The sequence below is a fragment of the Uloborus diversus genome, unplaced genomic scaffold (assembly GCF_026930045.1).
Source record: "Uloborus diversus isolate 005 unplaced genomic scaffold, Udiv.v.3.1 scaffold_65, whole genome shotgun sequence".
In the NCBI taxonomy this organism is placed as follows: Eukaryota; Metazoa; Arthropoda; class Arachnida; order Araneae; family Uloboridae; genus Uloborus; species Uloborus diversus.
Window position 1 is genome coordinate 309966 of NW_026558846.1, and position 17149 is coordinate 327114.

At 34.9% G+C, this 17149-nt stretch overlaps 1 protein-coding gene across 4 annotated transcripts in view; it reads right to left on the minus strand.

The window, feature by feature from the left end:
- The window catches only part of LOC129233714 (sialin-like), a 71103-nt gene extending 56058 nt beyond the window's left edge, over positions 1-15045 (minus strand). For 3 of the 4 annotated variants that reach the window (XM_054867693.1, XM_054867692.1, XM_054867690.1), the window contains exons 1-2: positions 7515-7565; positions 4749-4941 (exon numbers count right to left, since the gene is read on the minus strand). In XM_054867693.1, coding sequence (XP_054723668.1) covers positions 4749-4866 — 118 coding nt within the window. In that variant the 5' untranslated portion in view covers positions 4867-4941; positions 7515-7565. Of the gene's footprint in view, positions 1-4748; positions 4942-7514; positions 7566-15015 lie in introns of those variants that run through there. The other variant, XM_054867691.1, reaches the window with a different exon arrangement.
- Positions 15046-17149: the final 2104 nt, after the last annotated feature.

Genomic DNA, 17149 nt, shown 5'->3' on the forward strand with positions numbered 1-17149 from the left:
GGTCCTTCTTTGATTTTTAATGTCACATTTTGTTTCAGGAAATTTTAGGCAAATTTGTTGACAAACTGCATTGGTACGCAAATTGCATCGGCAGATTATTGAAAAATAGTTGATGGGGTGTATCGATTTAATACAACGGGCTGGTTGGTGGGACCATCAACTTAAAAAAAAAAAATTTATTTTTGCAAAAAATACTATTGTAACCTTTCATGGAAAAACGCGGTCGTGCGAAAGCTTATTTTTTGTGAGAACCTTCGTATAAGGTTACAAAGTAAAAACGGCAAAGTCCAATAAACGCAGGCGCTCGAAAACCTTCGTATAAGGTTAGAAGAAAAAACGACAAAGTCCAAAATATTCTAAGTACAAAAAAAAAAAAAAAGTGCTAAAATAATTAAAACCGAAACTAAACCCTCTTAACCTTTCACGATGCGAAAACGCGGACGAGCGAAAACCCCGTCATCTTCTACGAAGAGTTGGGAGGCGGTGGGATGACGCAGGAGGCGGATCGGGACGGCGCAACCAGGGGTGGGGAGGGACGGCGCAACCAGGGGTGGGAGGCGCAACCCGGAGGTCACAGGCGCAACCCGAAGGTCGCAGGCGGTGTTACCACCGCACACCGCCTGCTGTCGGTAAACTCTCCTTTCTCCCCTACTAACGTGGCTTATAAAATGAACGTAATTTTACGTATATATACGTAGATTAATTATCCAAAACACCTCGCCTATAACTGGAACAGTTTCTTACATGAACACTTACCCTTTGACAGCACACCTATCATGTCGCCAAACAGCAAAAACGACGCACACATAAGTATAAATACATTACTTCAATCAAATAATTGCAATTAAAATACACATATGCAAATTCATAAATGTAGCTAATGTAATCGTAAAAGCATCCCTTTTTTCTGTGGGAAAATGTCTAGTTTTAAGCAGACTAAGCTCCACATGCTGTAATTTCTTTAAAAAATCTAAAAATTGAAACCGGAAATTTTTTAAAGATATTTTAAAGATTTTCGGCTTACAATGCAGCACCCTTTCAAGCAAAAGTCATCCAAGAAAAGCTAATCGTTTTTAATAATCTAATATAGTGAACGTTTAATTACTACGGAAATATTTCACAATATAGAGTTGGAGGACATCGCTTAGGATTATATTTTACTTTCCTAATATAATTTTAAAGCATTAATGCTAGCGAGCCTTGTAGCGTCTTTATCTGCAAATTTGTCGTAGGTAATGATACACCAGTGAGAAAAAAACTAGGGAGTGACTATATTTCAATCATTTTTTTGAAATTGTAAATAAATGAAACTTGACAATGTATGATAAAACCTTTTTTTCGCAAAATTTTGAAAATTACTTTTAACTTTAGGGTGAAATTTGAAAATTAAAGGAGATGGGGGGGGGGGGGTATATAACAATTTCTTCATGAGAGAAGAAGGCGTAGTTATCTAAAGCTTGAAACTCACTGAATTAAACACTTTATCACAAATAATAACTAAACTGATCAGAAGTATCATGGCATCATGTCATAACTCTTTCAGTATCGACTCTTTGTAGCATAAATATAAATAGCCTTTCGAGTTTTGTTGAATTTTCAAATTAATAACAAACATATGCAACTGAATAAAGTACACTTTAACGTTATAAAATTGTTGTTTGTTCAAACTTACTTACCATCTGCCTTCTTCATAATTTCTTCAGAAAACAAGCAAATAATTAAAGTAAATTACGTAAAATTATATCATTATCTTATAAAATGCTATCATTCACTTTCTAATTTTAAGTAAGATTCTGACACAGATTACATTTTATTCATTACATTACTCATTTTTTCGAAGTTAAATCTGATCTCATCAAAAACAACCCTGTTGTAAAAATTTCCCCGCCAAGAAAACCTTTAACTTTTCCGCACAAAATTCACTTTTCAAAGTGAAGTGGTTGCTTGGTAAGCAAAAAGCTTCCCTCCAAACAAGATAAACAATTTAAAAGATCTATCCATATTTCTGAGGAGTTGAAGGTGGGAGGAGGTTTTAATGGAAGTAGCTGTGATGAAAAAGGAGAAGAGGGAGGATGATAGTTTGGCAGATACTTGACGGGCAAACTAGATATCATAACTTTTTATGGCTGAGGGTTTTTGGGTTTAGGATGCAGGTTATTTTTGTACGGAAAAGTTAAAGATTTTCTTGGCGGGGAAATTTTTACAACAGGGTTGCTTTTGATGAGATATCACATCTTTTTGCATTGATATTATTACCTTGTCTGTATTTATAGAATTCACAACTTCAAGTCAGAAAATTTTCAATTGAAACAACGCTGTTTTGTGTTTTTAAGGAACAATAATGGCTAGCCTAATTTTACATCAAGTTATTTTCTGACTATTAAGATTCTATGTTCATTTTGCGAGAATTATGCGGTTTAAATTTTATTACAATTCTTGTATCCTCTCTGTTGCCAAGAAAACTTCTTGGACAATAAAATACTATATTTTAAATTATATTGTTTTTGAGTATTTTAAATAAATTCTATTACAGTTTCTTTATTTGACAGATTATTCAACATTTTCATGAAGGTTTCTTTAAATGTTTTACAGCTTGACGGCTATTTTAATCTAGCTTTTCACATTTTGTCATTAAATTTTTTCTTAAATCGTGGATTATTTTACGTTTTATGGGATAATTTTAATTGTTTGGTGATTTATCTTTTTCTTGATAGAAGTCTTTGTCTTGTTTAATACCTAGTTTTGTTTAGAAGTTCATTTAAAAAATGAAATAACGCATGTTATCACCAAGCAAAAAAAAAAAAGCTAAGCCATTAAATATTTAAATTTGAATGTGTCAGAAGATCTATACAACTTTACTCGATGTCAAATAGCGGATATCCCAAATCTGCCATAGCGAATGCGCATTGTTGCGCGTGGACTAAGCTCATTAAAAGTCTTGCTTAAATTAATTGCAAAATTTTTTTCAGCTAACAAATTACTGCAAAGCACGGATATCGACACAAGTATTTCATATATTTTCAATTCATTAAGTGTTGTTTGTGAAAAATCCATTAATTTAGAAAATAAGCACACCAATAAAAAAAGTAGCTACTTTTCGCTTTCAATTAAAAAGTTATATGTGCCGTATTCATATGCGTACAGTTTCATATAATTTGTCACGTAAAATATCGTAATGGCTTAACCCCAGTGTCGCGCCGACATTTAAAATTTCTTCCCTCCATAAATATATCAAAACTGAAAAACAGGGGGAAGGAAATTTCGTATCGGCAATGGGGGGAGGGGAAAGGACAACATTCTAATCTCATTCATTAATTTGTTTCTGTGCTTAAGTATAAACAAACATAGAATCTGAAAACAGAAAGCCCAATGAGCTAAGTCTGCGCTCATGCGCAGTCGCAGTGGCAAATTTGTTTTATCCGCGATTTAACGTCTAGTTGCAACTGTTGGATCTGTTTTAGTCTTGATTGAATTTCATTTCCTAAGACAACTTTGGAATAACTGTTAGATCTGTTCTAACCTTGCAATTGCAGTCCGAGATAAACAAACCCTATGAGCTGAGAGTAAGTACATGATAATTTATGGAAAATTAGTGATTTTCAAACTTTAATTACTCCGGCCCATGATGTCCCTGGGGGTTGAAATTTTGTATATGTACTCAATGGCTCCCCCAAGAACATGTATACAAAAAATCATTACCGTAGCCCCCCGGGGGGCTGTGATAGAACCCAGGGAAGGTACAATTTGGGGGGTAAAAACGAGGTTGGAAGGGGAGGGGGGTCAAATGGCACAAAAGGCACATCAGTAGGGCACAAGGAATGTGTGCGAAATTTCAGCTTGATTCCTTTTTTCGTCTGGGCTGTAGCCCTGTCAAAGAAAGCGAAAACTTTTTTGAACAGCGATTTTATAACTTTAATACCTCCTCCCCCTGATGGTCCAGGGGATTGTATTCTGGTTTACGGCGTCAGGGGCCACTAGAGATTGAGTGTACCAAAAACCAACTCCGGGGGTCTTCATGAGGCTGAGATACAGAGGGGTGAAAAACCCAAAAAATCCCAACTTGATCTGTCGTGTAATCTTGTTCTTGGTCGCTTTTATTTTCTTTCGTCTTTGGCGGTGGATTTGCTTCTGCTGGCTGCTGACGTTTGGTTTCCTTGGCGGGGCGGGACGCTCCCGCGTCCCGTGATCTGACTGCTTCTCAGGTTCTTTTAGCGCATGCCAAAGCTGCCATGAAGCTTGATCAACCTTTGTCATCAATTGATAACAGTTAGCCTTTGATGTTTCAGCACTCCTCAACACTTTCATCTGAGCCACTGAAATACGTAAACATTTGCGAAACATGAGATACTTTTTGAATCAGTTGAGACCGGGTCTTGATAGACACAGTTGTTTATTTAATTTTTTAAATGAATTAACCGTCGATGATAAATGTTTTGCTGCACTTTGTAGGGTGCTCGTTAAATTACGTTTCCGTACCCAATAATTTCTGAATTGCCAGAGCAGAGTCACAAAGTGGGGTCTAATTATAGTTAAGTTGCCACATATGATTGAATGAACCAGCTTACAGCGCCACCTGATGGAAAAACTCGGAGTTAGCTTTCTTATTTCAGAAACGGTAACAGAAACGGGGCGAAAGTCAATTACAAAGTTGTCCAGCATCATCAAAATCGGAAAGAAAAGTCAGCTTCCGGACACTAATGCTAAAATATTTCTCTTTTAAGAACTACAAAAATGCATGCAGTACTTACCATTGATCTTTGTCGTAGAGGTTTCATTTTTATTTTCTTTTGTATCTTTTACGCTATACTTTTGTTTCCAACGACAGCAGTCTAAGCACATCATAATTTTCCTGGACACATGAATCATTTTACCTGATGAGGGCTTCTTAAGTTATGGTGACTTCAATAAATAAATCAACTTCTAATCGTTTTGATGAGAGTGCTAAAAATAGCAGAAATTCCACATTTGAAGATCGATTTTTGATTGTTTAATCAGTAAGCAAATACAAGGTACTACCGATAAAGTCATTTCCTTGAGCAAAAGAACTGTTCTACAAAAACTAATAATATTACACATTTGGGTGAATATACGCTATTTTAATTGGATCATGGAAATTCTTTAGGTAAGACAAATTATACAGGGTGTTTCAGTTTAACGCTTCAGAACTCCTAAGAGGGGTAGGGTGCATCCTGGCGACTCGAAATCATACAGCAATGCGGGGTCGGAAATGCTTTCCTAAGCGGTGATATACACAGAAGCATCATAAGAAAAAGAGACCGTAAGTGAAGATAGAAAGCAAATGGTACATGGGACCAAGTAAGAGCTCGAAGGTTTTTCAATCGGCTACAATGCAAACCTCACATCATCGGCGCAGTTAGCTCCGAACAGTCAGGAATTCTTCCGGCATATCTCAAATTTCTTGGATCAAGAAAACGATTTCGAATCGCATTACTATGTGATTTCTAGCAGTCAGGATGCACCCTACCCCTCTTAGGAGTTCTGAAACGTTTAACTGAAACATCCTGTATTATTGTTATCGTATGAAATCGTAAAGAACGTTGTATTTTATTTGGAACACACAGTCAATTCTCAATACTGTTTCATTTCAGCATAAATAACAGAAAATAGTTATAGATGTATACTCCCCTGGCTTGCCTTTTTTCTACTTTTTATACAAATACCTCTAACATTCGTTTTTAAATAACCTGGCATAATGTATTTTACCATAATCATACGCCTGAATAAACATCAAAACATATTTTATATTTATTTATATGCAAAAAAAGTGATATTTTACGTCACGGAAGAATAATGTTACCCTCACCTGGCGAAATTGAAAGATTGATATTCAACATTTAAACTGCTGAAGGATCTCCTTAACCGCGAATAATCCGCGTAACAGACTAAAGTTAAAAGCAAGTTAACTGTTTTGATCAAAATTAAAATATTGTCGCTTCAATTATCAATACGATAATTATATAATCGCGTTATAACTGCCACAAAGCGTGCTTGTGTCAGTCGTTGCAGTATTCCCCTGGTAAGTATATGCTTTTATATTTTACTATTACTATATGTAAGTTTTGTATTGTTTACTGTTTATTGTATGCAAACATCACGGATTACGTTTAAGGTCTACAAAAAAGAATGCGTGATATTGTTTTTACAGGTTATGTGTGATTTTGTCACTTTTTTGACGTCATTCCTCCGGCGTTTTATTATTTTTTTTCCGTCACTGGAAATATATATTCATCTCACGATTATAACGCTTCATTTTGTTTGTTCTTGTTACTCATTCAAACTCATATATCATGACGAACATTAAAAAGAAGCAAACAGGGCGAGATAGACTGGGAAAAAGGTGTCAAACAAAAAGATTACATTACCAAAGTATTAAAATTGATCCGGATAAAAATTGTAAATTATAAGAGAATTATATGAAAAGCGGAACTAATAGTCAAAAAAGGAAAAGGGACAAAAAATAAGAGAATAATATTGATAACTCTGCTAATAGTGTCATTATCCTAACAACATTTTCACTAGAAAACTGAAAAAAATTCAAAAATCTTCTAGCCTTTATTTTTTAGCCATTGTTTTTCATAAAAGAAATTTAAAGCAATAAAATTCTTTAAAGCAATAAAAATAGGTAATTTATTGAGTAGTATTACAAACTCATTCATCATGAATTAAGTCTTTATCTTAGTCCATTATTGATGCATTGTGACAAGAAATGTCCGCCGCAGTTCTCGCATATCACTGCGGAAAGTAAGTATACCCAGGCCAATGACAGCCTAAACAAAAACTAGAGCCCCGGCCTTTGGGAGGGCTCGGCTCTAAATCAGGTCAGATTTTATTTTAAAGTTTTTAGGGGGAAGGAGAGGGACGGGGAACAAGTATAGCTTCAAAAGAGGGGGGGGGGAGTTGCAATATTTTACAACATTTTACTGCTGTAAAATGAATTACATACTATTGTCAAGAAAGACTGTACAATAACCTCAACATTAGCTTGATAAAAGTTTTCTTTTCTTTCGAGTATACTTCTAAAAATCAAAAACTCTTGCAATAAAAAACAGCTCTTAAAATCAAATTATCACTGATTAATTCAAAATGTAATACTAAATAACTGGAATCAATAGAACATTGGAATTATTTCATCAACAATTTGATTTATTTGTTTCTTTTGGAAATGCTTCTCAAAATCAAAAATCATTTCATGGAATAAAACACTGCTCTTAAAATCAATTTATCAATGATTAATTCAAAATTTAATTCATAGTAACTGGAAACAACTGAGCACTGGACTTATTTTAACATAAATTTCATAATTTTGTTTTCTTTAGGAAATGCTTCTCGAAATCAAAAACTATTTCATGCATAAAAAAAAGTCTCAAAATCTAATAATCACTGGTGAACTCAAAAATCAACTCCTGGTATCAATAACTGGTATCAATAAAAAGTAGTTGTGTTTCATTATGATAAACTTATTTTCTCCAAAGAAATCACAAAAAGTCTCGTACCTACTGTCTCTTCTTGCGTTATTCCATGATTCCACGCGCGAAAGAAAGCTGCGTAAATAAGATTGTTACGCATGGATATGCAAAAATACAAATACCCTCATTGTCACAGGGAATCGCTGTATGTGTAAGTCACATGATTATCGAAGGAAAAAAAAGTTGTGCAATGTCAGAATATTTATTTTTAAAAAATTCTGACGAGGTAAGTGTTTCGGACATATTCTCTTTTGCAACGATCATATAAAAAGGTCTTTCGCACTTTATAGAAATGATTTTGAATTTCTTTTATTTTTCTACTCGCCAGTTGAAGATACAATTTGTTAACTTCAGAAAAATCGTCTACTACTATTTTGTTTTCATAAGAATGAAAAATAAAAGTTTCTTTTTTTTTTTTTTTAAATCTCCTCTAAAACTGATGAATGTCTTAAAAGTTATGGCGCAAAAGCTCCTAAAGTTGGTCTCTCCGTGGTAAAATAAAGCGTTGAAAAAAATTTCGGTTAGTTTAGTTTAGGAAAAGTATTTAATATGTATTGAATTTGAAAAATAAAACTGGTTTAAATAAAAGTAAAACTCAAAAAAAAAAAAAAAAACCACCCAGCATCACCCAGTATTTATTTTAATTTTGACGTCTTGAATTCAAATTATGTTTTTGCCCGGACCCTACTGATGAGTTTCTTGTTTTTACAAATGGAATGGAATAGAAATGACCAAGAAATTTGCACCCGTCATATCAAGACTAGCGATTTTTTAGAATAGGTAATACAAGTTTAGTCATGGAAAAATAGTTGATGATTGAGATGCGGTAGTAAAGATAAAGATTTTATGGCCGATATCCACTAGTACACTTATATAGATTATTTACAGAGTACAACGTCATGCATTTTTATTTATTACCAATCTTAAATGGTGGTAATTAGTAATCTTGAAATTTTGTAATTAGATGAAGTTTGTTTTTTCAGTTCATCTATGCTGATGCTTTTTCCGAAAAAAACGTAACTTTACACCTCCTTCTCCCGTCTCTTTTTAAAAGTAAAATCTGCTTAAGTTAAGTTTGGAATGAACGCAAATGATTTGTAACCGTGGCGATGAAATATTTTCCTCTTAATAAATATTAAAACAATGAGCTAGCATATTCTCGTGTTTATGGCGATCTGAAAAATAAGAGCATCTTTAGTCAAGTGAGCTTAATAAGCAATTTATAATTGCCCAAAAATGACCTAGGAACTTTATTCTCAGACTTGAAATGCGGATAAATATCAAGAAAGTAAAGAATGTTATCCCCTAAAAGAAAATCTGACAACTAAAAGCATCGAAACTGTTATTGTGTCTAGCTCTGTAAAAAAAAAAATCATTCTTGAAAATTTAAAGTTAAAAAATATGTTTGAATCTGAATTTCATCTACTTTTAAAAATGACAATTTCTGCTATAAACACAAATTGCAGAACATTATAATTAAATATCTAGCTAAAGAACAAAACGGAAACTTATGGTAACGAACAAAACTGCTTTGATCTGACGGTGTATCATAGATTTCGAAATATACAACCGGCCTGAAAGTGAATTCCCTGCATTCCCTGCACTGTAAAAAATAAATAAATAAATAAATAAAAATGTAACCTCACTCCACGCAATCGGTAGCAGTCTAGGTGGCTCCACTGCTCTAGAGTAACTTAACTGACATAACTGATGTAAAGTTACACATCGCTTGTGGAAGGTCACACAATGATAATGTAATTATAGCGTAACGGTTCACTATTTTCTGTGTAAGGTTACATCACAGTTGTCTGCAAGCTTACACATGAAATGTTTGTAATGTTCTTCTTCAAGTGGCACTACAGCCCGTTATGGGCCTTGGGCCTGATCCACAATTTTGCTCCAGACCACCCTCTGACCGACCTTCTCCCTCCATCTGCGGATCTTCATTGTTTCCAGGTTTGCAAGAACATCATCCAACCATCTCTTTATAGGTCGTCCTCTGGTCGTGTGTGGTTCCCAAAGGTTTCCATTTCAGGATCTTTTTCAGTCTAAATTATTGTCTGTTCGCTCAATGTGACCAAGCCATGAAAGACGGTGGGCTTTTATAAAGCGAACTATATTTTTTCCTTTAAGAATATTCTCAATTTCAATATTAGTTCTTACTCTCCACTGTTCACCCATCTTCAAAAGACCAGTGATTCTACGTGTGACCTTTCACTCAAATATCAATAGGTCTTCATCGTTTTTATTCAGGGTCCAGGTTTCACTTCCATACGTCACAATCGGTCGGATGATTGCTTTATACAGTCTGTATTTTAATGATTTCGACAGCAATTTGTTTTTCAGAAGGTAGCTGTATAGAAAATATGTCCGGTGTCCTTTTATGATTCTAGCCTGTATTTCTTCGGTGTTACCTCCAGAGTCTGTGATAATGGAGCCTAGATAAGTGAAACTGTGCACCCTTTCGAAGTCATAATGATCAACAGAAAGTTTCTCTAACTGATCTTATGCCTGTTTGTAATGTTACACTTTCAAAAAGAGTAAGGTTTCACCGAACTTTCCTGGAAAGTTACTCATCTTTAAGTGTAAGTTCTCACCACTTTCTGTGTTTAATTACACCTTACATATGTCTGCAAGGATTAACGGTATTTCGGTGTAAGTAACCCTGTTATTGTCTAAAAACTTTTATTATCATTTTCTAAGTAATTGCTCCACTTGTGTGTTAATTTTTACCATCTACTTTGAGGATTGAAAATTAAAATTAAAAAAAAATAGTTTTCGTCCACACTAAAAAAATAAATAAATAAAATGGAATGAAATAAAACTGCAGTGCAAATGTATAGTTTGGGTATACTCTAGCACACTACAATTCCATAAATATTTTTAGTAACCGAAACTACTTCTTTTTTAGCATAGTTGCAATGTAAGATGAAGCTGTATCAGTTACAAAACGAGCTGATGACTTCCTCACATGACTTTCATTTACACCAATTTAAAGTTATGTCCCCATTATTGGCAATTTTCATGTGATTCAATTGTTAACTCTCTAAATATCATCAACAATGGCCAAATTGAAACCAGATTTAAAAAAAATAAAAAATAAAAAAAAAATCGACAAATTTGTCGCCAAGTTTTCGACAAAACTTGGCGACCAAAATCTTGGCGATATATTGCCAAGTGTTTGCATAAATTATAACACCACTTGAGTTTACATCGAAATTAACAATGATTTCCCCCCAAAAAGGGGCAAAAGACCCCTTTAGAAACACCCGAATGCAACCAAAAGGAGAGATGCACAACTAGACCCCATTAGGAGTCTACGTACCAAATTTCAACTTTCTAAGACATACCGTTCTTGAGTTATGCGACATACATACGCACATACGCCCATCCGCACATACGCACATACGGACGTCACGAGAAAAGTCGTTGTAATTAACTCGGGGAACGTCAAAATGGATATTTCGGGTGTCTATACGTTCTTAGGTACTTATCCACGTGTGGTCGGGTTGAAAAAAAAAAAAAAAACTCAACGTTAATTCGGGGGTGAGCAAAATGGAAATTAATGCCAAATTTTGAGTAAAATTTTTTTTGCGAATACAATATTCCTTTTTTGTAAAAGGAAGTAAGAAGTCGCAGTTTCCTATAGATTATCAAGTAGTACAGTAAACTCTCGATTATCCGCGGAATAGGATCAGGGCCGGATTAAGCCAGCGCGGGGCCCGTAGCAAATGTTTCCAAGGGGCCCTCGTTTTTGCATGATATAGTAAATAGAGCTCTTTCTTCATGGAGATGGGAGGTGCACTTATAACACGCATGAATACATAAATGTGGATATAATTTTAGAGCTTTACGACGGTTAGGACCCTCTTATGTTGCCCCTCGTCTTCCCGTTACTACACGTTTTTAACTTTTAATTCCAAAAACGTAATGTTTGGACGATATAAAGGGAGGGGGGAGGGGGTCCGGGGGCTTACCCCCGGAAAATTTTCGATATTTCAGTACTAAAAACTCACTTCTAACGACACCTGGTGATATTAGAAAGCGAAGATACGGAGGTCATCATTTGGAGAAACTGAAGTCAAAGAACGCGATTGCATTATATCTTAGGTAAGATCAAAGGAAAACATTTGAGTTCATAGCGACTCTCTCCAGGCAGTTTTTTAAAATTGAAGCCTTAAATAAAACTGTAGATTATCTTTAATGATGTTGCAGAGAGAGGGAAGAGGGGTGTTCAAGGAGGTCCCATTGGGAAAATTTCGAGTTGATTACCTATTATACATCTAAAAACACAATTTTAAGCAAAAACTCTCGTAATTATATACTCTGAAAGGGTAGTTTTTTTTTTATCTTCTTTGGTGATTTTGGGGCGGAGTTCACGAAAGCCATCCCCTGGAAATTTCTCGAAAGTGAAGTTGTGAAAACGTGATAGATTGAAGGCTATCGCGGTTTACGTTTCGGTATGGGATGGGGTTCAGGCACTCTCCAAGGCAACCCGGAAAATTTTCCAAGTTGAAATCTAAAAAGTACATTTTGGACCATCGTTAACAATGTCGGAGGGGGAGAGGTACACTCCCATAGAAAGTTTTCGAAATTATAGTCCAAAATACGCACTTGTAGGCCACCTTATTAGACGACGTTATAGGACGGGATCGAGCTCGGGATTACACCCGTGGAAATTTTTCGAAACTGAAGTTCCAGAAAGCAGTTTTAGCGGGTTTTCGATTATGTCAAACTATTTTCTTCCTGAATTTTTCTGAATTTCAAGTTCGAATAAAAAAGTTTTTGGCTACCTTTGGTGATGCAAAAGAAATGGGTTAGGTTCGGGGCATGAGCGGCAGATTTTTAGTTCCCTCCCACTCAGAGGAAAAAATTAAAAACTATATTTAAAGTCTCTCTTTTACACATAATTATTTTAGTTCATTAAAAATTAAAAAATAATATTCTCTTAACAATTTCGCTCAACATAAGTGTAAGTCTCAGAATCTTTTTCTTCTCTTCTATCATGACCTCTTAATTTTGCTCATTGTTGTTTACAGTGCCGGATCTACGGGCTCGTGTCGCGGGCAGGGGGGGGGGATTTTGAGGGTGACAAATTGACATGAAGTTAAAGTAACCAAAGAGGATTTAAAGGATGACTAATAATTACCTTTTCAGGACTCCAATTTCGAAAGCTTCAAGAAGAAAGCCACTTTCAAACAATTTCTGGGTGGTAACCCTTTCCCATCTCTTGTCTAACATCGCCAAAGAGAGCTTTGAAGTGTGGTTTTAGGATTTGTGCTTTAAGAGTTGCTTACAAAATTGTTAAATTTTTCGACCCCAAATTCCGAAAAATTCCGGAGAAAGCCCTTGAACCATCTCGATTTCAAAATTTCAAAAAAATTCCAAAGGAGAATATCCACCTACTTGGCTAGCTTCTCAACGTTCGGGGGGAAAGGCTCCAAACCACCACTCTTTACCTAAAGCTAAAGATAACCTGCGTCTTGAAATAATTCAGTTTCTAACATTTTACGAAGCAAACCCGTATCCCCCCCCCCTGATAACGTTTCCAGTGATAATCTAAAACCGCGTCAGAATTGTTTCTGGGGGAGTTCCCTTTCTCTAATCTTCCCACATAGCTTGAAATTTTGTTTTCAGCTATACCATGAGACGATCCCTCAAACCCTTTCCTTCCAAAGATAGCCTGAAATTGACTTCATTTTTGAACACAATTTCAGGAAAGAACCCCTTCCCCTATCCTCTATTGTTATAAAACAACCTAAAGTTTTAGGACCCTAACTCCCTTAAATTTCTTAAGTTACCTTAAAATTGACTTCATTTTGAAAAAAAGAAAAAGAAAAAAAATCTAGAGAAAACCCAATTCTCCGTTCTCCAAACATTGCCTAAAATTGTAATTTTTAGGTTAGTTTTGAAACTTTTCTGACCCAACGGAGCTTTTTCTCCGTCCACAAAGAAAGATTAACTAAAATTGCGTTTTTAAGACTTCAATTGAGAGAAAGTTCTGGAAAGCAATCCAAAGAAAAAAATAAGATTTTTAATTTCCCTGAGTATTTAGAAAAGCTAGATCTAAATAAAAAGATAAAGATAGAGATGAATTTAAACGATTAAAGTGCGGAAAGTAGTTTTTTTTCTGGAATTTTTCTCATGGCGCGGGGCCCCCAGAAGAGCGGGGCCCGTAGCATTTGCTACTTCTGCTCTATGGCTAATCCGGCCCTGGATAGGATGGCACAGTAACCACGGATTATCGGATTTCACGGATACTCTGCAAAATAGGTTTAAAATATGCTAGTGTATGCGAAAACTTAAAAAATTAATAAAACTTGCATACGTTTGCTAAGAACGAGAAAAGGGTTTGTAAAAAATGTATGTAAAAGCTAAGAAGGGATCGCTCATTATTGGAAACACATTCCACACAAACGAAAGGAAATCGTGCAAACAAATTAACTGCAACAGATCAAGCTATGTTTCAGCAGAAACGAAATTCTATCCGAACAAAACTGGTCCAGTTACTCGTTTAAGCGCGAAAGTAGTGTACATAGAACAATTTAGGTTTCAACTAGAAATGTAGATCTAAAGCAGTAAGTATTGCAGACATAAAAAATATTTTTAGCGCAGATTTAAGAGTTAAATTTCAACTAGTCAGATTTCGATGATCTTGGAAGGTTTGATGTCATAGGAAGGGGGGAAAGGGGAGAAATAAATAGAAATATTTTTTAATGGATTTTGATCACGCTAAGTTAAAACTGATGTGTTTATTTACATTCAGATACTATTCAGCACTTTTTTTTTTTTTTTTTTTTTTGCAAGTCCGCAGATAAGCCGCTCGCAAAGGGTACTTTTCTGCAGTCTTACTTAATGTACAGGAATAATTTTTGTGAGGGGAGGGGGGGGGGAGGAGGGTAACTCTGAACATTTTGAGCAACCTTTACGAAGATTTTATAGTGGTTATTATCCTCAAGATGTATTTCCAACATCACTTTCAAACTAAGTAGATTTTATAAAATTTTCAAAGTACGAAACAAATTAAAATAATTTGTCAAAATAAATGTTGTTTGCAGAAATGATTTTTAACAAACCTAGCAGCAATTAATAATGTATCCTTCTGGTATCACAACATTAGTATTTCAATTAAAACTTCTTTATACTATTTAATAAACCGTTGAAGCGACAGACTTTTAAAATGTGCTATTATTGCTGACAAAAACACTGCAATAAATTGTAAAAGAAGAATTGCAATTATTCACATTTGATATAACAGCACGACAAAAATTACTCTAAAGTGAGAGAGAAATTGTAAAATAAAAACAATACACTTCAAAACAGTTGTTACACATTAAGATAAATACTTTTAAGAAAAATGATGCACTTATAAAAACATTGGAAGTTTCACAAATATGTATCTAAATAATTTCACAGTAAATTTGTTATCTTTCATTTTTGTTTGAAACACATTTTTCCACCGCTTCCGAGAAATACTCGAAACACCGAAAAATTGCCCCCCCCCCCCGTCCCCCCAACTTTAACTTACCTTACAGGACCGGGAACCTTCAGCATCTGTACTAACCACTCTTAACAAATTTCTGGAGTCAAAAATTCGTCGCATATTTCCTGTAAGCGACAATGCATTCATTGGACTATAAAGGCTTTCATTACAGGCAGCTGGTAAAATACTTATCAAAGTAAAAGGTGGCGGTTTTCCTCAAATTTGTTTCGTCTAGATAAATAAAAGATGAGAGTCATTATTGAAAACCAATGTTCACACTTTTGATAGTTTTGTTATTTACACTTAAATTAAGAAAATGTGTAAATCCGTCGAAATTTTCACGAACGCATTACTTTTTTTCTTCGGGTTAGAAAAAGAGTAAGGAAAACTGTAGCTCAAAAGTAAATGATACTTCAAAACACTACAGATCTGACAACAATTCAAAGCGTATCTGACATATATCAGGATGAATATTTTCACTTATTCTTGTTTGACGAAAGTCAAAATTTTGATGCAATCAGCATCTTTTTTGAAAATAGTCACGGAACCTCCAGCAGACCACCCCCGAGGCTTTCATGGATCCCCTTTGGTCCGCAAAACCACCGGTTGGTAACTACTGATATAGCGCATTCAGATCCTCTATGCGTTTTGGTGATTTTTAGAGGCTTTTATGGGTACAAAACGCAGTGGGATTACTAGTATTTGGGAGCATAAATGCACAAAAAATGTCTCAAACCTTGAATTTAAACATGGCCCCACTTAATTCTAAAAGTCGTGACTATCGCTGAAACTCATGGCAAAAAAGAGAGCGCTACAGTGAACACCCTCTTTCGATTACGTTGCCATTGATTGGTGGATTCAAGGTTTCCGTTCAGCTCCTCTTCCGGTCAAAATAGGCGCCGTCCAATCAAAAATAAACAAACTTTGAAACGTTGACATTGATTGGTAGGTGCATGAGCTGCATCGGTTTAACACAGAAAAGTCATTAATTGGCAAGGCCCGTTAAGCCTTAGCGTCATCTAGTGGGATCATAATTTAATTCATTAAAGATTCATTTAATTCATCAAGCGCACTTCTTTTAGAAGAGAGTTTCCCTTCGAGCGAGAAAACCAATATTGTTTCAGCGAAAGCAAATATTAGTTTTAAATCTGGAAAAAACTTATATAGATAATTATAAACGATACTGAGCTGTAAAATTAGGCTTCACTCCCGCATAGACTGCTTCGTGCTTGTTAACGAAGTTTTTTCCCCCTAACAAATTCATATTCAACTGCAAGCAACATCTAGAAAACTCTTCATTATAACAAAGGTGGCAACCCTAAAAATCTATCTCTATTAGAATAAATTCAGTTGTTCTAAAAAATTCCAGTTTGAGTAAGGACAACAGTTTTGTACAATCAGCAGTAAACTAAGGATAAAATCACTTCATGAATGACTACAGTGCCATTTGAATAGGGAAAAAGGGACCAAAACAATCTTTAGTAAATTAAAGACAACAGTTTCTGAAACCAGTGCTAGAGTACAAGTACTAGTTCTTAAAAATGTCTATTTCGTACCAAAAAATCCCTATTCGAAGACACGTAAAAATTTATTGGGAGAGTGTCTAAAAACTAGAACAGAAATAACAGCTCTCTCCGAAAATCTTAACTTGTAAAAAAATCTTGTAAAAAAATCCAATCAGATAAAGGGGTGCTAACTTTGAAATCTGAAATTTCTAAGTGAAGATTATTATCCATCAAAGAAAAATACTTTTTCTCGACTGGCTAAAATATCAAAAACGTGTATCTACTTTTTCGTCTTTTTTTTTTCTTTTGTTAGAAAAACTGAATAAATCGGTGAAGTCCAAGTACACTGTGCGGCCAAAAAAAAAAAAAAAAAAAACTTCAAAATGCTTCTTCGGCTGATTCTTATGTAAAATGACCCCCTGAATCCGAATATGACCTCCGTTCCCCACCTATACGCACCGATTTTTTTTTAAAGGCCCCATAAGTTTTTTCAATTTTCCTTAGTTTTAGAGCGATTATTATTTTTTTTGGAGGTTAAAGGAGCTTTATATTAACTGATAACATTGTTTTGGCGGGCAAGTATACCCACCCCCCTCCCCCAATGTTAGAAAAATTAAGAAAAACGATCTTTTTATTCTGCTTTTTTTTAAAAAGAAGCTTAAAAAAATTCGGTG